Genomic DNA, 24,865 nt, shown 5'->3' with positions numbered 1-24,865 from the left:
ATGGATGAACCTGGTTCCCCTGTAAATCAGACCATGTATAGAGGTATCATAGGGTCACTTCTGTAGCAGACCAGATATTGTTTTTAGCGTGGGTCTTTGTGTCGGGTTTCAATCCAATCCAAAGGAGTCTCATCTGAAGGCTGCAAAAAGAACTCTGAGGAAAAGCATTCCTGGTATGGCATATTTTCTGGGTTCGCACCTAATCTCATGGGGGACAAGAAAACAAAACTCAGTGGCCCTTTCAACTGCTGAAGCTGACACTAGTGCTCTCAATATGGCAAAACATCCAGCTTAACACAAGAGAACAAAGCATATTGTTGTGCGACATCACTTTCTCATAGGCAATGTAGAGAAAGGGCACATATGCATAAAATTCTGCAGCACATAAGATGAAATTGCAGATATCTTCACCAAAGCACTGAGTAGAGAGCATTTTGAAAAGAATCGCTTGGCACTAGGGTTGATGAAATCAAGCTGAGGACTTGGTTCCTCGATGATTAGCTACGGAAGAAATGTACAGGTAAAATAGCTAAAAAGTATTTCCTGGCAAAGTCTAACTCATCTATATATCGTTACAGGTAGACACGCATGACGATTACAGAGCAAACAAGTAGCTAATGCATTACACATTGGTCAAATGATGAGGCTTACATTTGCAAAATCTGTCAGGGAACCTGGTTCCCTTGACACAGATTAGTAGTTCCTCTGTACTCTCATGCACAATTTTTAAACGGCTGAAATGGTGCCACATCATTAAATTGTTAGTTTCTCTCTTTCCCGCTTTTTGAACCCAAGCGTCTCACCTGAAGCGACCCGACTACCCAAAATCGATACCCATTCCTAACCGGTTCCTCACCATTATTAAATAACTCATCTCACAGTCACTCTCATAACTGTTCACATCAAAAAAATCCAAAATTTCTCTTTTCATTCTTCTAACCAAACATTCTCCTCTTCCAACATGTCTGATAATCAAGAAACCCAGAATACTCCAAGCGTCGTCCCCAGTGTGTCTTCATCTATTGAAGCACTAATGATAGAGCCCACACTCCCCACTCTGACTAGTCCAAACCCTAACCTAGAGTCACAACCACCCTCTGCTTCCTCTCCAACCCAGTCGAGTACAGGTTCTCATCGGAGTCTTAAAACTTCGACTCCTAAGAAATTTTTGGTTGCGACCTCTCCTTCTGCCTTGCCGAAAAAATGGTCGAAGAAGTTACAATGGAGGAAGTAGAAAATCAAGAAGTTTCTAGCCAGCCAGTGGAGAAAGATCTGAGAAAGAACATGGTGTGGTTCATACCAGTGATGAATCAACAATAACAACCCCATGCCTTGTTTTTACAGGTAATGCTCCTTATATGCCTTCTAAAGTTAGTTTGGAGTTACAAGAACATGAAGCCAAAGAAAATATGATGTCAATAGCTGCTGAGGGAACTCTGGTTGGAGGTTATGAGGTTGTGTCTGAGTCTCAAGGGGGAGAAAATGGTGCAGAGGTCCAGGGTAGGGAACTAGTGCCTGTCGAAACTTTGGCACCTGACAGTACTACCGGGGAATCAATTGAGGGACATGATCCCTCCGCCCAAGAGGATCCCTCTGCTTCCACTTGGGATAAAACCCTTGGTTCTACACAAGAACCCCATGTCAGTACCGATCTTGTTCCCTCTCCTCATTTCTATGCTGAGCCATTAACAATTGTGGTTCCTGAGATGCGATCTTTGTCTGAGGAGGAGAAGGAGGATAGTGAAGAAAAAGATTATGATAATGTAGCTCTGGCGAACTTTATTAGTGCTAGGAGTAGAAAGGCACCTCCTCAGGGGTCAACGTCTAAGAGACCCATCACGAGGTTGCAAAAGAAGGAAGAACTTGAGTCCGTCTTAAGGAAAAGTAAAAAAAAAAAAAAAAAAGAAGAAGAAGAAGAGGAGATTGGTGAAAGATGGAAAGGTTGTCAATGAGAAGGTAGTGGCTCCTGCACTAATCGTGAATGTGGATGATGAGGTCGAAGAGGAACGTGGTCCCTTGGTTCGTAAGTCCTCAAAGAAATTTACTATTCCAAAGTCCAAGAGGGGGTCATCTGTGAGTGAAAAGGAGTTGAGTAAGGTTGAGGGTGAAAAATCTGGTGAGAAAGAGGATGAGAAAATGGTTGAGGAGTCCTATGAAAAAGTGGCTGAGGAGTCTGCTGAGAAGATCTCCAGGAAATCTGCAGAGAAAGGCAAGAGTGTAAGAAAATCAATGAAAAGGAAGGTTGATGCCAGTGAGGAACCTGGTTCCTCCAAGAAGACCAAGGTTGGTGATACCCAGGACGCTGGCAAGGAAAAATTAAAAAGCCAAAAAGTACTGTGGGGACGTATATAAAGAAGCTGGAGGCAAGGAATGCTATTCTCGAAGGTCAGCTAAGTCAGCTTCAGGAAGCACCTGGTTCCAGCAGTTCTCACAGCACAGAGGTTGCCCGTTTGACCAAAGAAAATGCCGACCTCAGGAAACAGGTTGAGGACCTGAAGGAGAAACTGCTCAATGAGTATATGTCAGCTAATGCTCGAATGGACATTCTTATTAACACCCTTGCCTCTTCATCTAAGCCTTTCCCTTCTAGTGCTCCTTAGAATCATTCCCTTCCAAGTGTCAAGTTCAAGTTATTTTTGTTTCCTGTGTTTGGATATGTTTGATGACTGGTACCTTTTTGTTGTTTTTATTTTGTGGTGATTGTGTATCAATGGAACTGCTCCCTGTTTATTTCCAAAATTAATATATTTCTCGTCCTTTTATTGTGCATATCTTGCACTTCTGCTTGTTTTTAGTTATGATTGTGTGCACACATGTGGCGTGAGTTAACCAAGCTAGGCTTCTTCTTGCTTATTGCTTGCTATTGATCTTTTTATGATACCAAAAGGGAGAAAAATAATTGAGGGAGAACAAGTTGGGGAACAGATTCATGGGGAATACAGGTTATGTGTATGTCATTCTGGTTCTTAGGGGGAACTTCAATTATAAGTTTGTCATCATCAAAAAGGGAGAAATTGATAGGTTATATGTACCTTGTTATATTTTGATGATCTAACAAACTTAATGATAAGAACCAGATAATGAACCTGATACACATCCTCAAGTACTTGAACAACAAATCTCAGTTCGGGGACGTGGTTCAATTCTTCAGAGTCCAAGAAACAACAGGGGGAACAGATCGACATCAGTTCCCTTGCTGACAGTACCAGTCAACTCCCCACAGCTGTAAAGTGACTGCAACTGTTCATCTGCACACACGCAATAGTGTAAACAGTGGAGCAGTCAACTTTATGGGGAATGCCTTTGTACCAAACATGCTTACATCATTCAAGTGAGGTCACTTATGCAGTATTAACATTAAGGAAAGGCAAAACAACACTTGCACACTTCAGAATCGATCAAGATCTCTCTCAAATGGATTGCCAACCTGCAAGTGACCTTCAAGGTGTCAAGAACAAAGCGCAACATAATGAAGGACCAGTTTCCAGCATTGAGTCATCACATATCCCTAGTTGTGTTGCACCTTTGTTAAAGTTCTTCACTTGTAATTCCTACTTAGCTTTGTTAGAAGCAATTGTGTAGGAAACCTTTGTAAATCATAAACTCTTGTGTTTGTGTCTTGGCTAGTTTAGTCGAGTTGGAAGTCTTTGTAATAGAGTTGTTACAAGTTAGTGAGTTGTAAAGTCTTTGTAATAGAGTTATTGCAAAGTGGCTTGTAATAGAGTGTTACAAGTTAGTGAGGGATTAAGAGGTTAATTCCTAGGTTGCATAGGTTGTAATCTAAAAGTTGTTCAGTAGTGAAGTTGAAATCCTACAAGGGTAGGTCGTGGTTTTTAATCCCGTTGAGCTGGGAGTTTTTCACGTAAAATTCCTCTTGTTATTTACCTACTGCAGTGTGCGTGGTTTCTGTGCGAACTTATATCTGTGGGAACCTATAGAGAACCTCGTTCTCTATATAGTTTGGTGGACCCTTACATTCTATGAGAAAGGTGTTGGGCTGTTGACACGAATAACTTTGCAAATACAAATATCAAAACTTAAAAATTTGATTATTTTTTTAGGCTTGAAAAATATAATTCTAAATAAAATTATAACTATAGTCAAATATTTAAAACTTGTAATGAATTAATATTACTACTTTCAATAAAAAAAATCATTTCCTTTAATAAGAATAAATATTAAAATTTTGAATTAACAAATTAAAAAATAAATCACATTCAATTTCTTTCCAAATTCATCATAAGTAAACCCTTTTTTCAGTTGACAAAACTTTTAGATACAAAATTTAGATTTTTTTTATAGGAATAGCATTTGTGGTGGAAAAAATAAAAAAATAATGCAAAATCGATTATAATATAGCAATAAGCATCAACCGCAAAATCCTATAAAACTCTTGAATAAATTCATACATATAATCTCATACATAGAAAGTTAAAAACAAAAAGAGTAGATTAATTAGAATGTAGCGGTTGAATTTATTTTTGTGATTAATCTATTGGAAATAATTTATATGGTATTTCTTATATACTAAAGAAATAGAACAAATTGCATTTTGCTCGTGAGCAAAAAGAAGGCGTCTTCTGTCAATTGAATGAGGTGATTAAGAATTTATATGGGATAGAGTTTCTTTCTTTTTTTGAGTTAGCTAAATAGTATCAACAATTATCATATTTAGAAACTTATAATTTTTAACTTTAACTTTTATTTTATAACTCAACCATAATAATATAATATTTATGTAATTCTTCAAAATATTATATTTATTGTATATGGTAACATGCGCAACGCGCGTACTTTAAGACTAGTACTATATTAAAAGCACGAAGGCCTTTAGCGAAATGTCATTCGCCTTTTTTATTCTTAAAAAATAAATTTCATACTAGATGAAATTGTAATTTCATTATTTCTCTAATATTTAGGGATTTGAAATCAACTAAAATTTAGTTATTAAATATTTTTTATTTGGACTATTTTTGAACTATATAGTAAATTTTAATATGTAGGACTATAAAATTAACTACTACTATAATATTTCCTTTTATAAATTCTGGGTAAAGGAACGGAGAATTTACAACTAAAACCTAATATATAAGTTAATAGAACACTAGGGGTGTGTTTGGTATAATGAAAAATATTTTCCATGGAAAATATTTTCATCCGTGGAAAATATTTTCCAAGAAAATATTTTTTTTGAAAACAAGTAGTAATCTTATTCATTTTCCGATGTTTGGCACGCGTAAACTTCCAAACACATAAACCTCCGAACTCATAACTTTGGAACTTGTAAAATTTCGAACATGTAAACCGAAAGATGAAAAAACTAAAACTGAAAATATATTTTAAAAAAATAATTTTTTGGGGGGGGGGCATGGGGGGGGTGCAGAAAACGAAAAAATAAAAATTTGAAATTACAAAAAAAAAGTTAAAATAAAACTTTTTTTGTGCGGGGGGTTGCAGAAAAACGAAAAAACAGAAATTTAAAATTATAAAATAAAAAGTAAAAAAAATAAAATTATGCGGGGGTGGGGGGTGGGTTTTGGCGGGGTGGGGGGGGGTGCGGAAAAATAAAAAAATAAAAATTTGAAATTACAAAAAAAAAAAAAGTAGTTTTGGAAGGTTGGGTGGGTGGTGACGAAAAAAAAAATTGAAATTTAAAAAAACAAAAGTCTTTTCCGAGAGAGGGTGTGGGTGTGGGGGTGTGGGGTGGGTTGGTGAGGGTGGGGAAGATTGAGAAGGAGTTTTGGAAAATATTTTCCATTCTTTTGATAAGGAAAATATTTTCCTCCCATGGGAGAAAAATGAGTTCATAAGAAAAATATTTTCTAAAATATTTAAACCAACCAAATATGGGATAATTGGAACACACCCTAGGACTCAATTCTTTGTCTTTGGAACTCTACTGCTATGGTTATGGCTTTTTTTCGTCATTTTTCTCGACTAGGTATGTTTTGTCCCTTTTTCTAAAACTCGATGTTTATACTTTTCTTGGACAATTTTTTTCAAGATATAGTTCATCTTCTGCTATGGTTTAATTGATTTATATTTGATTGATATTTATTTATGCTTTGGTCTACATATTGTTGGGTAATATAAAAGATATGCAATATTCTATAACTGGTACATCTTATTCAAAAGTCACATTGTTCTATTGGTTATTGACTATCTTTGATAGTTTGAAAATATTATTTTATTTTATTATCTTGGTGATTAGCTCTTCTTAATTGAGTTTGGAAAACTATTGTCAAGTTGGGAGATAGAACAATGGACACTTCAGTGCTACTTAAAGTTGTGGAATTCAAACCCGATAGGAACAATGATAGATAGATAGATAGTGGTATGAGGTTTTGACTAGAATGCTAAGCGTTACCAAAATATCAGGATGGCATGAGCAGTAATGTTGCAGAAATTTATCGGCCAACTCAGTAGCTCGAATCACGGCTTTGGTATGTGTTTTTTTTAACTAGAAGTAGCTCCGCCGCTAATTTTTTTTTTACATATACCATTATGTAATTTTTAAAAGTTTATCCTAATGATATTCAGTTGGGTAAATTGATTTGAGATTCTTGACCCCAATAGAGACTAAGTTATTATCCTTAATTTTTAGGGCGTCTCTTTTGTCTTACTATTTTTAATTGGGTTACTCTACTCACTCTGTAATCTATATCCGAAGAAGAGGGCCAGGATCTTGTAAGGGATGCAGCATGCTGTTTGATACATAATTGATACATATATAAAATACGTTGTCTGCACCTTAATGCTCTATAGTGATTTTTCCAACTGGATATAAAACTTAATCTAATTGGCAATGTTCGCCACCCTAGTTTCTCTAACATAGAGCTTATTTGGCCAAATTCTCAACAAAAAAAAAAAAATCGTTTTTTGAGTTGTTTATAATTTCTATAGTATTATTTATTGATAAAAGAAATAGAACAATTTATTTTTTGCTTGCGAGAAAAGAAGATTTCTTGATTTTGTTTGTATCTTCTAAAATGAACTTAAGATTAGAGATTGTGAACTTATATTATTATTGTTCTTTTATTGAGTTAGCTAAATAAGATCAACAATCACCATTTTCAACAACTAATATTTTTTAACTTCTATTCTATAACTCAAACGCAATTCGTTAATATAATATTTATGTAAATTTGTTAAAATTATCCATTCACTAAGACAGAGTACACGCGCAACGCGCGTACACTAAAACTAGTACTATATTAAAAGCACGAAAGCCCTATCGAAATGTTGATCGACTTTTTTATCCTTCGTAATTTCACTCTACTTCAGATAAAACTGTAATTATAACCCTAATAAAAAAGTTTTGGGGCAAAAACTTAACCTTTATAGCCCCCTTTTGTAGGGTACGACTTCTTTATTTAGGTGTAGGATTCAATTTAGCTTTAGGATTCTTTTACATTATGTCTTTCAAGTTTAGGATTCACTTTAGGTTATGTTAGGTTTGGGATTCTCAACAATTTTAATATCACTTTAGGTTTAGGATTCTTTTTATCGTAGTTTTCCTTTTTTCAAAATAATCGGTAGTTGAACAAAGCAATTGTCTACTTTCTCCACAAATATGGTTTATGCTTTCTCCACAAATTTGTTCAATTTAAATTTCTGGCTGATCGAACAAAGCAATTGAAGGTCAAGAATCTATCAAGTATTTTGACAGTTCTTTATCAATGGTTAGTTGAATTACTTGTGAGTTATGTTATTTGCCTGCTTACATACCGTAGTTATTTATTAGTACAATAGAAGAATTCTTTTATATTTTATTTTCTTTGTTAATATAATTATCTTCTCATGACAGTACGATTAACATTGTGAATCTTATTCATGCTTCCACCGTTTATTTCTTTAATTTGATAAGTAAAATTCTTGTGGATGAAGAGATCTAGGGAAATTAAACTTATCAAAATTGATTTTCCCCTTTCCTACAATTCCAGGAATTAAAGCATGTTTAATACAATGCTTGGTGTCATTATTAAATGCCTGATTATTCTAACTTTCATGAAATTTATCTATAGAGTGATGCCTTAATATTTATGATATAAGGAGTATTGTTTGGCTTATTATTACTAAAAAATATTGTGTACATACATAATACATTATGTGATTGACAACAAAAAGCTTACTTTTGAATATGAAGAGTTTGGTGCAAGTTTGAAGGAGCTCAACGTTAGTTTCAATGGACTTTGCGTAGTGCCGGGAGCCTAAAATTTCCACTAAGAGAAGTTAAAATAAAAAAAGTGAATACACTAAGATGTTAAGGGAATTCAACATATAATATATCTATATATATATTTTTTACTTATTTACGTGGTGTAATTTTTCTCAAAGGGTCTCGATAGACAATCCTTGGACAAGAGTGACTCCATAATTGAACCTTGAGAAGTTTGAAGTTGGGCATGAGTGAGCTCTTTCAGAACTCACTTTAGAGATCTCACATTTACATCTTGGCATTTTACGAATACTTCCATAGTTGTTCTTTACCAATTTATCTATTTTTAAGATGAATATCACCTATGTATGTTTAATTGCTTACTTTGCAGGCTATTATTTTGTATCAGTATTATAAGCACAATAAACTATTTTTGTTTCTTTTGATTTTATTTGTAACCACTTTAAGCACAATAAACTATTTTTGTTTCTTTTGATTTTATTTGTAACTCCTTTGTGGCACTCTTAAGGGATCACAACTACCAATTAGAAAAATAATAGAGATAATTTTTATGAATTAACTTAACAGAACGATAAAATAAACGTGACAATCTTCTTGCTTTAAGTCCTGCTATTTTTCAGTATTCAGAGATATTAGCTAACCAGGATCAAGATTAAACATTTTTAGAAACTTATTAATATTTTGTTAAATATAGTGTATGTTATTTTCAAACTTTGGGATATAATATTCATTATTTTTAAGAGCTTGTATTATTTTAAAATTATATTTTATAATCCATTCATATATTACCCATTCACATTGTTTAAAAATACTAGTGTGATTTTTAAAATTTTATATTCATTAATATTAGGTACACGCGTAATACGCTTATCCTAAAACTAGTAAAATATAAATTGGGGATGGGCTTTTTGATTCTGAACTTGCCAAGGGTAAATCAATGCAATAGTATAAGGTTAGGAGTATTATTGGACGGATATTCAAATGGAGGTTATATTTAAATTATTTCGAATAATATAGGAATATATTTAACCTTTTTCCGTTTTTTATAACTCACGTAGATATGAAATCTGTTATGTGCCGGAGACTAGTTAACTTAAATCCGGAACATATAAATATCAACAAACAATTTAAACGGAAAGCAAATTTTCATAGGGGTAAAAATGGTGGCATTATCGCTGTACAAAGGAAACCTCCACAGAGTACCCGAAGCTCCACGCCGATGGCTTATGCCAACCCCCAAAATCTCCCTCAAGGATTTCAGAATTCTCCTCCGTCGCCGGTCCCGAGCCCTCTCTCGCCTCCTCACTACCACCACTCCTCCCGACGCCGTCACCGCTGCTACCACTACCACCACCACCACCTACAACCCTAACCCTAAAACTGAGTCCAATTCCAATTCTCAGGATGAGGTTCCTTCTTTGGTCCCAGTAAAGGCCGAGAAGGAAGAGGAGGTTCAAGGAGAGAATGGGAAATTGTCGGAGCAATTGGTCGATGCGTCTGATGTGGTGGTTGAACCTAAGCTTGAGGTTTTGGAAAACGGCGAGAAATTGGAGGTTTCGGTGAATCCCCCTAGATTCGAGGTATTGAAATTTACATGCAATTATTGATTTTATTTGTTTGTAATGGTATCATCTATGTAATTTTGCTGGGTTTTTAGTTAAAAATTGCTTATCTCTTGCACAAAGTGCTCCTCTGCATTTTATTTTTGTTTAGTTAAAAAGGGCTCCTAGCTAAGTCAGGGGTGAAGTCGGTGTATACCTTACACAGCTTTTCCCCATTTTGCTTATTATCCGAGTGGAGGTTGCAATATGCCACGATGTAAGGATGTATCATGTAGCAGATGATTTGGAAGAGTGTATGCTATATGTGTAGTAGGTTTAAGTTTAATATTTTTGAGCTGAAGCTTCATATACCGATGAGAGATGAGGAGTTATATTTGGTTGATGATTGGGATAATTTAATTAGATTTTGGCAAAATTCTCCATTAAGAAATTAATGGTTGTTGGAGAATGGTGAATGCCATATGCTACATCAGATTTATGGAGATGGGGAGATAGTAGGGATGGCTTATTCGCAGTTAAGTCTAATTACGAGAGTTTGTTAGTGAGGCAGGAGTTGACTTCCCATACCTTTCTACTGTGTCCCCTGCGTGCCTAAAATGGCATGTCTCTTCGCGTGAATTGGCAGCAAAGGCAGTAATACCTACGGCGGAGAACTTTAGGAAGAGGAGGATAACCTTTGTTAGTTGGTGCTTCATGTGCAGATGTTTGGATGAATATGACAATATGCAGACCATCTCATGAAGAGAGAAATAGGAGAGCATTTGAAGGGTTAAGAATGAAGTTGTAAAATTGAAAAATAATCTCGTGTCTAGTTTCTCTTTGGTGCACCATGAGGTTCCTATTGTATAGAAGATTGGATATCTTTTGTAGAGAACCATATTTTGGTATAGGTTTCTCTACCTTTTGGTATGTGGTTTGGTATACAGTGGTTTCCCATCATTAATAATATGATTTACTTCATCAATAAAAAAAATGGAGAAATGGTGAATTAAATTTCCCTATTGAATAAATGCAAGCTGAATAAAGTGATGATGTGTTGAACAGTGCAAAGGCAGAAAAGCTCAATAGTTCTGCTAATGACTTCCTTTTTGTCTGCATCCTTGCTTGTTGTCCATTGGCATCTTTGTTCTTCTCTTACGTCTGATTTATGCATTCATTTATCTGTATTTTACATGTAATTTGGCAGTCAATTCTCTTCTAAAAAACACAAAATTAATTAGCCTGGATCTCTTTTCGTGGCTCGTTGGAGATTATAGTAATTTTTTCATCTTTATGTCTGAATATGTCCCAATTCCAAAGGGATATGAAAAAATATATGATTATACATTATGTTTGTGATCAGAGTTAACTATAAATTTGATGCATAATTTTGAATAAGGACCACCTCCAAATTGTTTCCACTGAATTCCATTTCTTAGCTTTTAAAACTTTTTTGATCACTCTCTTTGGCAGACGAGCAACAAAGAGGATGCAGCAACTGATAAAGGGAAAAGAAAGAAGGAGATTGAGGACAAATTACAGATTTTGAATACGAAAAAGCACGGTTTGGTACAATTATTAAAACAGGTGATCTTGGTTAAAAACAATCCCTGGGGAAATGGAAACTTTTACATGAGGCCTATCTTTTAATTATTCTGAAAATCTGTCAAATTGTGTATGGACCTAGCATGATTATTATTTGGTCACGATTATTGTTTTTTTTGCAGATTCTGAATGCAGAAGAGGAGCTAAAGAGACGGAGCATGCAAGGTATGGCAGTTCGGTCATCACTCCCGCTTCAAGTGGATACTACAAATGACAGTGGATCTATGACTAGACTAAACACACCTAGAATGGGCTCGGATGGAAACCTCATTGGCGAGATGGATGGAGAAGGGGGTGATGATGCTTCCAATCAGAACATGCTTTCTCGGAATTTGCTTCGTATGAGCAGTACATCGCCATCTTCAGAGTCTCAACTCAGGAAGACCCCCTACAATGTGGTAATTGCCCTATCTACTGCTTGAACTATTACCTTTAGCCTTTCTTTTGTGGCACTAACACCAGGAGTGGAAAAAGAGTTTTAATTTTGTTTCTAATTATATTTTTCTGGCAAAAGTTCCAAAACTTTTAAGTAAAGTTGATAGCAAGAAAAGAACATTCATCTGTGCAAGTTATCAGTAGAACGCAATATTACGGCCTAGGTTGTTTCTGTTTTCAATCAAAATGTCTACATCTACGTTGTGAACTAGTAAATTAGAGGCATGCATTTAAGGGGTAAATTTCACAAATGGTCATATAACTATGATTTTTTTTCACCAAAAGTTATATAACTTTGTTTTCTCACACAAAAATCATATAACTATGACTTTTTTTCATCAAAGTCATATAACTTTGTTTTCTCACATAAAAATCATAAAACTTTCACTAACTCACACAAAAATCATAGTGGTCGAAAAACAAATTTTTCGGTAGTATTTTCTTATTTTACGTTTTTTATTTTTTATTTTCAATCTAATAAATAATTATCCAGTTAAAATAGGAGAAATATGAGTATATTTTTAGTCGTTCTCAAAAATAATAGCCGATAAAATATTTTTTTATATATATGTGTATTATATACATATAATATACACATTCTATATATATTTTGGCTAGCAAATGTAATTAGTTTCGGCCGGCCTATTAATTTATATTTTTTCCTTAAAATAGGAATGACCCAACCCAGCCTGACCCAATACCCATATATGTAAGTTAAAATAATACTAAAAGTGAATTCTCCCCCCATAAGAAACTTAGTTCGGAATGCATGAGATTCTGACAAAAAAATAAGGAAATAAAAGGTATAATTAGAGAGCACTTGAAATAAAACTGCTATCGATTTGAATAAAAATCTTGAAAAGAAAAATAAAAGATAAAAGTATTATGTTTTGAAGGATTTACTATTCACTTTTAGTATTATTTTAATTTTTATACATGAGTATTGGGTCGGGTGGGCCAGATCGGGTTGGCTCATCCCTATTTTAATTGGATTATTATTTATTAGACTGAAAATAAGAAAATAAAAACCACAAAATAAGAAAATACTACTGAAAAATTATATTTTTCAATCACTATGATTTTTGTGTGAGTTAGTAAAAGTTTTATGATTTTTGTGTGAAAAAACATAGTTATATGACTTTGGTGGAAAAAAGTCATACTTATATGATTTTTGTGTGAAAACAAAGTTATACGACTTTCGTGAAAAAAAGTCATAGTTATATGACTATTTGTGAAATTTACCATGCATTTAAGTCCTATTGGATAAAGTTACTGTTTTTCTGGAAGTAGGCTATGTCTTAGCTCCACATTGGATTGCTAGCTTAACTATTCTTGGGTGAAAGTTTTTGTTTTTAAGATCTCATTCTGACTCCTAAGTGAGTGAATTGCAACACTTATTTTAATCAAAGTGAATGATTCACAACAAATTTTGATAGTCACGAGTGAGATTTGCTTTTGGTGGAATGGTCAATCTTTGAGTGATTGTGTTATGTTGATCCCATGTAAATGGTGAGTCGGCTTGGCTTTTGTACTTCCAACTGTCCATACTTGGCAATATAGCTTCCTCTATGCTGACGCTATTACTGTTCAGACTCCAGAGCAGTGGCGAAGCCACATGGTTGACCACCCTTCGTCGAAAAATTATACTGTGTATATAGATAAAATATTACGTTTCAAATTAATTAGCCAAACACAAATTGTTTCTCACCAAAAGTACTTTTGAGTAGAAAAAACACTTCTCAAAATAAGCTGATTTTTGCAGCTTGGCCAAACAGGCTATATGACTTCCTTATCAAAATATTATCCCATGTTATGACTTGGGTGCTTGTTAGTAGTAACTTGTCTGCACGAATCTAAAGCATTTATGACTTTAGTTTTCAGCTATCACATTTTCTTGTTTTTTGGACTTCCATGTACGGGTGTTCGTCAGTTTGTACGGTACGATGTTTAGACATTTCGGTTCGGTATTTTCAATATTCGGTTTCTTGAAATGCTATACCAATACCATACCTAATTAAATTCGGTATGGTTCAGATTTTCTCCTTTCTGTTTCGGTTTATTCAGTTAGGTAACTTCGGTTTGTTCGGCTTGAATATAAACTAGTGCCCATAAACTGTAATATTCTTAATTAAAGTACTCACAAATACAAAGATCAAAGTGTTGTAAGCTCACCTGATTGCTCACAGAATCTTTATCCAAAATCAGCAAGTATCAACCCATATAGAGAAAAGAAGTATATAAACGAATAAATTTGATAATTGAAAATGTCTTGGTACTTGCTGAACTTAGAGAATACAACAAGGACTAATCCAACATATGCAATAATACACGAGTAAGAATTACCTTAAAACCGTAGAAATATTACACTTAACTGTTTGGCAACCCGAAGAGTAAGAGTCAGAATATGTAGTCTACCTTGTTCCTGCATTTTCGAAAGAAGTACATGGGTTTTATTATCGGTATTTCGGTATTTTTTTTTAAAAACAAATACCAAATTTTATTTAAAAATTTAAACCAAACACCAAAATTTTCGGTTTCGGTATTGTAATTCAGTATGTTGGTATTATCAAAAGAAAGGGAGAGGAAGTCTGTAATGAGGACCGGCATAGCTGGGAGCAATAAATGCAAAGGGAAAGACAATGTTTTTTGTTTCCTCGGAAGCAATAGTCTTTTCGAAGTTCTATAAGAGGTGTTGTACATCTTCAAATTACCTCCTTTTTTTCCTTTCTTAAAAAAGACCTTTTGGAATTTATTATTGATAATGAGGACAATGTGGAGAGGTACAACAACGCCACATTCTCTTAATTTTTCTAACCTAGAACAGTGTTGTCAAAGGCACGCTTAAAGCACGCTTAAGCCCTGAAGCGAGGCTCAAAACATGTTGAGCGCTTCGCCTCGCTTTGTGAGCGCTTCAGTGTCGCATCAAGGCTCTAAGACATACTTTTCCTTGCCAATGAGTGTGATCCTGAAAAGGCGACACTAAACAATTGATATTTCACTTTATCATATTCTTTTTCCAATTTCTTTGTCCGTATATTTATTATTTATGCTTATAATTATTGGTCTTGCACTACATATACCTATTTTTACTTTTTCTCCAGTTGCGCCTTTTTATATAAAAGCCCACGCTTTATTTGCGCTTTGCGCTTAAAGCCCCAATGGACCTTAGACTTTTTTTGCACTTTTCGGCTTTGATAACACTGACCTAGAAACATGTCTATAGGCATATCAAAATTTGTGTTATTATCCAACGAGAGCTGAACTAAGGAGCCCATATTGAACTTCTATGGAAGAACGTAAAATTTTGTTACAACTGTGGTCCACCTCTAACTAACTTAGAGATGTTCTTACTAGTGATTGCCACTTGTTGGACTTGGACCTTGCAATGATCAATGATGTTACTTTGCGCATGTGCATAATCAAGAGTCGTCTGGTGCTTTGTCAAAGGAAAGACGTTATTAAATATATATCACTGTTGTATCAATGAGGAAGTATATGTGTTCTTTTACCTTGTCATACTAGTTCTAATGTCTAAACCCAAAGAAACTAAAAAAATAATCTGTGAATATTTTCTTCACCGCAAGCTGGGGGGGAGATTACTAGAGTGATATATCAGCCAGTGTTTTAAAAGGTGTTTTCGGGGCGAGGCGCACCAAAAATGCCCCGAGGCCATGGTGTGGGGCGAATGTCTCAAGAGGCGTACGTCCAGGCGTTTGAGGCACTTTTTTTAGCGAGGCGTAAGCCCCAAAGACTTTTTCAGATTAAAACAAAATTTGTTGAATAAGTCCTTCATATAATACCCAAATTCTCAAAAGTCAGCTTGGTAATTACTCAAAACTTTTAAAAAGGAACTCAAATGTATTACTCCCTCCGTTTTAATTTATGTGAACCTGTTTGATTGGGCACGAAGTTTAAGAAAAATGAAGATTTTTGAAATTTTTGGTCCTAAACAAATCAAAAAGGGGCCCAGAGTATTTGTGTGGTTATAAAAGCTTCTCATTAAGGGTAGAATTGTAAGTTTAAACTAAATTGTTTCCAAATTTAGAAAGGGGTCATTCTTTTTGGAACAGACCAAAAAGGAAATAGGTTCACATAAACTGGAACGGAGGGAGTAAATTTAAAAGTCAAGACCTTTTTTATTGATTGAATCCCTAATTCATGGTCTTATCCAATTCTTTATCTTGTCCGCTAGTCTGCTAATATCTCCCAAAAGCAATAATTCTTTTTTACAAATACAAAGAGCTCCATTCCCCTTCATAGCAGCAAGTTCAAAGTTCAAATTGCATGTTAGTCATCCTTTTTGTTCCTCCATGTAGAAAACTTTATTCTTTTAGACTCAAGTTATTTGTGCTTGTAAGTAGCGTATAATAGATTGTTTTGACTAATTTCTGTAGAGATGGAGCGCGCACACACACACACACACACACACACACACACACACACACACATATATATATATATATATATATATATATATATATATATATATTTCACATATTTATGCAATTTACCTGTTTATAAATATTTACTGTCATTATATTATTTTATAAAATATTAAAAATTAAATATCTATAGGGCTTACGCCCCGTGCCTCGGGGCTTACGCCTCGCTGAGGCATATGTAAAACGCCTCGCCTTACGCCCACGCCTTTTAAAACATTGATATCAACCTTTAACCACTTTTCCTTAAAGGATGATGCGAAATTCTCAATTCCTTTTATTTGTAAATAATAGAGTTCCAGATCAAGATCACGCATACTTTTCATGACAAATTGCTTTATGAGGAAGGCTGCTGATGCTACATTAGACATAAGTTGCTTATTTCTGGTTTTGACAAAGAGACCTTTTTTTTCCGGCTTATACATAAACCAGCAGATTACCCTAGAAAGTAGAAACTACTGTAGAAGCTGATTATCCACAATAAATAAAATTTTGGGACTCTTTTGTTTATTTTGATACTTGTTATCAGTTGCCTATTTGAGGTCAACTTTTGTGTATTGGGGTAAAATGGTAAGGAAAGGTGATAGCTATAAGAAAAAAGATTAAAAGAAGAAGACCTAATCTTCTCATACACCAGTTTGGCTGAAGTGTTGATGAACTGGTTTTTAATCTGATTCACTAAGAGTAAGCTTGGTGTGATTATTTTCCTTCTGCAATAACTCAAATTTTCAATGGCGCTTGTTACTTGATCAAATTAATGTGCCCAGGTTATCTCATAACTTGAAGAGTATGTAATACTCCAGGTTAAAACATCCATTTCACTTGCTGCTTATTTTTCCAGGTTCCTCTCGCTTCACGATCTTTTGGAGTTACTGGTAGTCCTTCAAGGTTTGCACCTCCGGGTCAGCAAGGACAACCTTCAAATCTTCCCCCAATGTCCTTATCTGGAACAAATTTAGTTGCCTCCTCTCCTTCGCCTGCAGCATCAGGCGGTACTTCAGTGTTTAGGGATCGGTTTTCTAGCCCATGAGATTAGAAGTTATGTTGGTTGTTTTTACATGTCAAGGTGCCCTATTCAAACTGGCTACTTATGAAGCTATAAATCATTCTGGAATTCCAAATAGCTCATTTACTGGAAGGGTAATAATCAAGATGCAGTGTCAAGGTCCGATGCCTTCTAGTTGGAAGAATATAGTATTGCCATTCCTTTGGTCAGCTGTGCGTGTCCATATGATTCTTATGAAGTTGCCCTGATTAAGGTTAGTGTATTCTGTAGCAAGATGAATATTCAGTTCTTAAAGGTGTGATGTGAAGAAATGAATACCGTGTACATATCTAATTATTCCATTTTGCTTTGAGTTAATGGTTAAGTCTTAAATTTCTTTTGCGTTGAGGCGATGTTTTATTTGTCATGGCTGTGCGATTCCCTTCTCAAACAAGGTGACCTCATTCAGATTTCAATGCCTTTTCTCAAAGATCCCTTTTTAGGATTTATGAAATGCTCCTGATGAAGTATGTTACTGGTGTGTGATTCTTCCTGAAATTTGGCAGAACATAGTAAATAAATGTAACAAAGACTGAGAGTAGGATCTGACACCACGTGATCTTGAGAAATGGGAACGGGGTTCTGGTTGGAGTCCGGAACCAAAATAATGTATTTTTGGACTCAAAGGCACAAAAATAAGTGGAAAAAAGTGTTAGTGACCAAAATACATATAACGTCCTTTTAAAGGGTGCTATACTTTAACGCCCGCCTTAATAAACGGCGCTATACCTACATAATAAATCGTCCCTTTTCCTTCCCCATCAAACCAGAACTCCCCCCTATTAAAACTTAACTTAAAAAAATAGGCGGTCCTCCATTAACGACCAAAAAACCTCGAGTGGAGTTTACCCGTCCCACAAAAAGTAAAGATTCTCAGTCCCACATCCTAGCTAAGGCGTTCTCTTGTTGTGAGTTGCTCGTTTCGGCTCTAAATCGCCAAATCTTCAACTTTTCAAAAACCTTAAATCGAGGTATTCCGACTTAGTTTTTGTTGAAACTCGTATAAAAAAAATGCATATTAGTTATTTTTAATGTGTTCTATGTTGTTTTGTGATTGTTTTGCGATTTAACTATTTTGTTATTTTTATCCGGACTATGATATTAGTGTGCTAAAAAATTAGTAAAATTGAGAAATTATTATTAGTTGTTAAAAAAAATATTAATAAGTTACTTTTTACTGTGGTATATGTATTTTCGTGAATGTTTTGTGATTAAATTTATTTGTTGTTTTTATCTGGTTTTGATTATTTATTTGCTTAAAAACTAGCAAAATAGATAAATTGTTACTTTAGTTCCCTCTAGTGGTATCTTGTGGCCTAATGTAGTGCTTTATTTGTAATGTAATGCCCTTTTAGCGTCGTAAAATTTAGTGCCCTTTAGCGCAATATCCTTGTAGTTATTGAAATTAATCATTTAAGTATCTATTATACCCAAAAATATGTCAAAATAACTTATAGTTCAAATACAAACTCTGTCCAATTCTAGTCAACGATCGTAAGAAAATAACATGAGAAACCAACAATATTTTCTACAAACATATAAAATAATAAAACTAACATGTAAAATGATAAACTAACATATTAAAGTTAAATAATGTAATTAATCTTGTTTAATTTACAGTAGACGACATGGAGGTTCCGCCTTTGCATCTCGGACCTGCCAGCCTGGAGCTACTGTTGTTACAGAGCAATCATAGGTCGTCCCACATATGGGAGGGACAATTACTGGCCCAGACGTTCCGCGCCAGGAGAGTAGACGACATGTGAGGCTTTCTCAGGGACCACCCTCTCCATCCCTGTATAGTCAGACGCCTCCAGGATACGGGTTTTTATAGGATTGTGGAGATCGGCCGGCTGCAGCTCGATTGGTCGTTGATCACGGCCTTGATAGAGCGGTGGCGATCGGAGACGCACACATTCCATTTGCCCATTGGCGAGGCCACCATCACGCTGCAGGACGTGGAGGTCATGTATGGGCTGCCCGTTGATGGACACCCTGTTGCTCTACCGTATGCCATGAGAGAGCAGACAAGTTTGCAGTACCTGGACATGCTGCAGCAGCTCACCAGTTTACAGCCACCGGAGGAGACTGCACTGGTTGGGGCCAGTCGTCTGCAGTTGACGACTGTCCGACAATATTTGGAGGTATTGTACCCTGACATCACAGACGATACATCGGAGCTTCATATTCACCGGTACACGAGGTTGCTGCTACTCCTTATGTTTGGAGGGGTTTTGTTCCCGAACACTTCGGGGAACCTAGTCATCTTGAAATTTCTTCATCATCTTGAGCGGCTAGATGATTTACCCCAGTACAGCTGGGGTGCTGTTGTTCTCGGCTACTTGTACAGGCAAATGTGCCGAGCGAGCATGGGCACCCAGCGTGACGTTGCTGGATTTTTGCCGCTGCTACAGGTGAAAACATATTCGAATACTCTATTCATTATAACATACCCAGTAAAAATATACCTTAAATTTTACGTCCACTTTGTATGTTAGGTTTGGGCCAGCGAGCGGTTCTTATAGTTGCAGCCACCTCTACCACCATTAGCTCCGGGTGCACCACCTTCGTTTCTGCCTCTAGCTAGGAGATGGGCTGATAGGCGGGGATATGGACGAGAGTACGAGGCTTGACATAATCTCCCCTTGTGCAGGGATTTGTTGGATTTGCTGGAGGGCGCATAGGTAAATGTATACCTAAGTTTACTTGGCATAGCTTCATATGTGTTGCGTATACTCACGTTTTCTGTTGTTACTTAATAGTTCATTTGGAGGCCATACAACGACGAGCTAATAGCTGGTTTGCCCGATTATTGCTCGGTCAGCCGAATTATGTAGAGCTCTTCCATCCCGTTGATGTGCCTTGATATTGTGGAGCATCATGCCACCGAGCGAGTACTTCGCCAGTTTGGCCGCCCGCAACTTGTATCGCCACCGCCCGCCTGGCATATCACACATTACCGGCGGGATGATCGTTCCAGGGTGGACCAGACATATATGACATGGCTAGAGGCGCAGATCGATACTTAGGACCAGCGACATGACCTGATTCCTCCCCCTCCACCTGACCGGACGGAGACTGAGCATGATTATATGGGCTGGTACCGCAGCGTTACCCGACTTTTCGTCGGGAATCCCATTTATCACGCTGGCGGTCGGTACGTTCCATACGCCGGGAGGCATGAGGCACTGGTATGTTATTTGGTATACTTACTTATAACGTTAACTTAGCGTTCCGTAATTTATATTTTACATGTTGTGCAGGCTATTGGCCTACATCTGTTCCACCAGTTAGGACTGCAGATGTAGCAGCATACCGGCGAGGGAGCAGCCGCTTTGCACGAGTATGGCCGGCAGGTTACCGATCTGGCTTCCCGGACGTTGAGGCGAGCCCGAGATGATGAGCGATTAGGATACGAGACTGAGTATGTGGCGCCAGAGCAGTACCATCGTGGGCCACCAGTGGGGCCGGAATGTGGTCGATGTGGCAGGCGTGCCCCACGGGGTAGGGGTGTCCCACGAGGTCGTGGGGTTCGGCGAAGAGGTGGTCCCCAGCGAGGGGGCGTTGAGGCACCTGTTGAGGATATTGGAGTTGATCAGCCGGGTGACCTCTATGAGCCAGACCACTCTCACAATAGTATGCCGTCATTCAGCCTTCAGCTTCAGCTCATTCCAGGGACTTTGCAGGTGACCCCGTCAACTCCATTGTTGATCACGGGCACGTGCATTATGCGAGAGGATTGAGATCATTATTTTCCTGATCTTCCAGGCCCATTGACCGTTGCTGATGATCGGCCGACACGAGATGTGGATAGTGGGCGCCGACTGAGTTATGGCTCATCATCGAGGGATCCTGGGGATCTTTCACAGGCGCAGGTATGTTTGTATTACTATTACATTTAAATTTGTTTTTATCTCGTTGATTAGCCATAAATATCTTTATATTTTTTTTATTAAGGCTTCATCCTCGCCCGTCACGGAGGCCACTTTGTGCGATACTGACATGGCTGCGACGAATGATTATATTTAGGAGCCCGACGAGACCATGGTAAGACAATTTAAATTTTTGTGACTTAACACGTACATTACAAATATATATTTTCATATACTGAAATATCTTATTATTCTGTAGGTTACTGCTGGACAGATGACCCCTTCTACCGAGCCTGCCAGCCCTACTAACGATCATGCTGCAGCGCATCCTCCGATAAAGAGACGACGTGATGAGGATGATCCTGATAGCGTAGCCGGGCGGGATGGGATGCGCCTCAGGCCAACGACTGCATTAAAGCATACATGATGTGGGACACATTTTTTTTTTTTGTATTTTATGTACATATGACATTCAGTAAATAATTGCAACAATTTTTATTGTTTACATTATATGCACATTATATTTTTATTTCTCTGGTTTTTCATTATTTTAATACTACAACACAAACAAAAACATAGCAATTTAACATAATTTAAATTCAGTACAACTAATGAAAATACATGACACGGAAAACATAAAGATTAAATACTACACTCAACACATACATGTGTTTGTTTAGTCACTATCGCCTATTATTCTCTGCTCCAACCACTTAAATTTCTCTTCCATTTTATTTTTTTCTTCTTTCGCCTCTTTTAGTTTCTCTTGCAATGCCGCAATTTCTCATTGCATTTCAAAGATCTGGCATTGGTATTCACTGTTCATATTCCAAACATGATTTATAGTATTTCTAGTTAATGGGTTCATCATACAATTCCTCAAACATACAATGATTTCCGTCATTGCGTTCAAACTATAGACACATCCAGTATTTGCGCCCAACATTACCATCAGACCAACATGCCTTCATAATCGTACGTTTGCCACAATTGCACCTTGGTTGGTCATTGCGTCCAGACATTTGTTAATGCAAGAAAAATAAAAAATGTATGGAAAGTTTTACTATTTGTTATAGTTAAGCGCAAATAATAATTAAAATGCGCTAGTTATTTCACCGCACTATGCTTCGCGTGTTAAAGATTCTTTCGGGTACAATACAACTTTTCCAGAAGATAGCTTTTGCAGGCGAGCAACTTTTCAGGTCGTCAAGACAACACACATAACGTAGTATTTAACCGCGCTATGCTTTGCGTGTTAAAGATTCTTTTGGGTACAATACAACATTTCCAGAAGATAGCTTTTGCAGGCGAGCAGCTTTTCAGGTCGGCAAGACAACACACATAACGTAGTATTTAACAGCGCTATGCTTCGCGTGTTAAAGATTCTTTCGGGTACAATACAGCTTTTCTAGAAGATAGCTTTTCCAAGCGAGCAATTTTTTCAGGTCGACAAGACAAATATTTTTTTGAAAAAATGGGTTTGTGTTAGATTGTTGTACTGAAGTATTAATGTTAAATATCAATAAGATTTAACAGCAATGGAAATATAATTTTATTTCATACATTCTGCAAGATAAATAAATACATACACTTATTACAACCACATTATGGAAACAAAACACTATGTGTATCCTTGATAGTTGGGTACATTAGATGAACTTCCACTAGGAGCTGGATTGCCACCGCCACCCAAACCAGCTGAAGGACATTTACGACGGTCGTGTCCTGTTTGCGAGCATATGCCACATTTGCGCGCATAAACGGTATCACCAACATCCATTTGGTTCCGTATACGCGTTCTTTTTTGCACTTGTCGCTGATGCAAAAACTCCTTGTTATACCATTTTAAATGGTTCCGGCGACCAATAATACTCAACACCCATTGGCTGCAACTGCCCACTATAGGTGTTTAAGTATGCAACAACACTATATTCTTTATCAACGTAGTTGGTTGGCCCTAAACCTGTATGTTGAAAGTACTTGATGGCATGTGAGCACGGCATGTGATAGATGGAACATTTCCCACAAGAGCATAACCTTCTGGATTTATTTATGGTGTGTGTATTATTCCCCCGGTTGTGATGGATAGCAATGCGAACTTAAAAAATATTTGGCTCGTTGCAATACTGCAAAAATTAATGCCGATGTGCTCGCTTTCTGTATTTCTCAAATCTTTTTATTGGTATTGGCATAAATTCAACACCCCTTTCCATCAATGATGATGCACCTGTAGCCCTTTCAACAAACCTCTATGCCATAAACTTGAATGATATTTGCACCATGGCAGTGCCAGGCAATCCCCGTTCAGACTTCAATAACCCGTTGAAAGACTCTGACACATTTGTAGTCAGAATTCCCCATCTTCTGCCACCATCCGCATGCAAAGTCCACTTGTTAAGCTCATTTCGCATCAACCAATGATAGGCTCCCTCGTCTTCCTGCCTGATAGATTCCATGCGCCTCCTGAATTTACACTCTTGGTGATATGTTGCAGCCATCCACATTAAATCATGCAAATTCTTGTTGGGATATGACTTTTGGAAATTGGCCTTCAGTTGCCCCATACAGTAACAGTGGTAGGCATACGGTTCCTTCCATGCACGCAAATTCTGTACAGAACTTAAAATACCATCATGCCGATCAGATATTAGACAAATACCTGAACGCTGTTTGATAACGTGCTCTTTCAAGTGGTTCAAAAATAGTGTCCCTCTCTTGGCTTTCATTGGCACAAATAGCAAAAGCAAAGGGAAATATACTTTTATTAGCATCTACTGCAAGGAAGATCAACAACTTAATATCATACTTTCCATAGACATGAGTACCGTCTATGGATATTACCGGCCTGCAATGCACAAAACCATCAATTGCTGGTTTAAATGCCCAAAACACGTATCTGAATATATATTCTGGTATTCCCGGACTCTGCTCAAGCTTCCATTCAACAACAGTCCCGGGGTTAAAGTGTCCGGGAATACCAGAATATATATTCAGATACGTGTTCTGGGCGTTGTACCTGGGTAGAGATGCAAATGACTTATCCCAGTTACCATAAACAATTTCAAACACACGTTTGCGCCCGAGAAATGCCTTTCTTTTGGTAATGGTGCACCCATATTCTTGGTGGACAGATGTAATACACTCTTTGATCTTGTACCTTATGGACGCTTCAATATGTGAAATCAAGACAAGCGAAATCAAGTCAACATCCAAGTTGAAATGATTCCCACTGAATGTGTCCATTTCACAATTGTGAGTGCCAATGTATTTACTCATAACCCACATATTTGTTTTCTTCTTCTTCGCATGCAGCATCCAATTACAACCCATAAACCATCTACGACAAACAACCTTGTATACATCCGGAGTTGACTCCCATACCGTCATCTCACGACACTCTTTTACGTTGTACATTTTCACCGCCCTGGTTAGGCGCGCTTTATCAGGAAAAAGCATGCCCTTTGACAACACAGTTGGTCTAGACTCATCCCACATTGCTGTCTGAATTTCGTCAGTATCCCTTGTGAGGGCATCCACATCCGGCATACTTGGCAAATGATCAAGGTAGGGAATCTCCCTTGAATGAAACAGCACGTGGGACTCGTACACTCTTGGTCTAACGGGGGGTGGAGCATGCTCCCTCGTCAAATTAGGTCCAGCATTCTCTTCCTCCTCATCATCACCCTCATCAGGGAAGGTTGTGTCATCTCCGGAATCATCGACATTGTTGTCATAATCACTGTTCTCTT

At 36.9% G+C, this 24,865-nt stretch overlaps 2 protein-coding genes and 1 long non-coding RNA gene across 3 annotated transcripts; all 3 read left to right on the top strand.

The window, feature by feature from the left end:
• Positions 1-2,600, top strand: LOC138894232 (uncharacterized). Its single transcript, XM_070178915.1, has 4 exons — positions 1-43; positions 1,345-1,802; positions 1,906-2,283; positions 2,355-2,600. The coding sequence occupies exons 1-4, from the start codon at positions 1-3 to the stop codon at positions 2,598-2,600; spliced, it is 1,125 nt and encodes a 374-aa protein (XP_070035016.1).
• Positions 2,601-9,300: 6,700 nt separating this feature from the next.
• Positions 9,301-17,589, top strand: LOC104108977 (uncharacterized). Its single transcript, XM_009618146.4, has 4 exons — positions 9,301-9,759; positions 11,194-11,307; positions 11,448-11,723; positions 17,041-17,589. Exons 1-4 carry the CDS (start codon positions 9,340-9,342, stop codon positions 17,227-17,229), a joined length of 999 nt encoding a protein of 332 aa, XP_009616441.1. The 5' UTR covers positions 9,301-9,339; the 3' UTR covers positions 17,230-17,589.
• A 975-nt stretch (positions 17,590-18,564) lies between these two features.
• Positions 18,565-21,647, top strand: LOC104108971 (uncharacterized). The gene is made up of 6 exons (XR_001971743.3): positions 18,565-19,658; positions 19,743-19,928; positions 20,007-20,435; positions 20,508-21,119; positions 21,202-21,291; positions 21,376-21,647. It is a non-coding gene; the product is annotated as an uncharacterized lncRNA (long non-coding RNA).
• The last annotated feature ends 3,218 nt before the right edge of the window (positions 21,648-24,865 follow it).

Source organism: Nicotiana tomentosiformis, chromosome 6, assembly GCF_000390325.3.
Source record: "Nicotiana tomentosiformis chromosome 6, ASM39032v3, whole genome shotgun sequence".
NCBI lineage: Eukaryota > Viridiplantae > Streptophyta > Magnoliopsida > Solanales > Solanaceae > Nicotiana > Nicotiana tomentosiformis.
The sequence above is the reverse complement of the archived record's forward strand: the minus strand, read 5'-3'. Positions and strand labels throughout refer to the sequence as shown.

Excerpts from the sequence above, each read along its gene's own strand:
- LOC138894232 (XM_070178915.1), top strand. The coding sequence starts at position 1 with ATGGATGAACCTGGTTCCCCTGTAAATCAGACCATGTATAGAG. Across the intron at positions 44-1,344 it reads AAATCAGACCATGTATAGAG|GTAATGCTCCTTATATGCCT; the intron begins GTATCATAGGGT and ends TTGTTTTTACAG. Across the intron at positions 1,803-1,905 it reads TTAGTGCTAGGAGTAGAAAG|AAGAAGAAGAAGAGGAGATT; the intron begins GCACCTCCTCAG and ends AAAAAAAAAAAG.
- LOC104108977 (XM_009618146.4), top strand. The coding sequence starts at position 9,340 with ATGGTGGCATTATCGCTGTACAAAGGAAACCTCCACAGAGTACCCGAA. Across the intron at positions 11,308-11,447 it reads TGGTACAATTATTAAAACAG|ATTCTGAATGCAGAAGAGGA; the intron begins GTGATCTTGGTT and ends TTTTTTTTGCAG. Across the intron at positions 11,724-17,040 it reads GGAAGACCCCCTACAATGTG|GTTCCTCTCGCTTCACGATC; the intron begins GTAATTGCCCTA and ends TTATTTTTCCAG.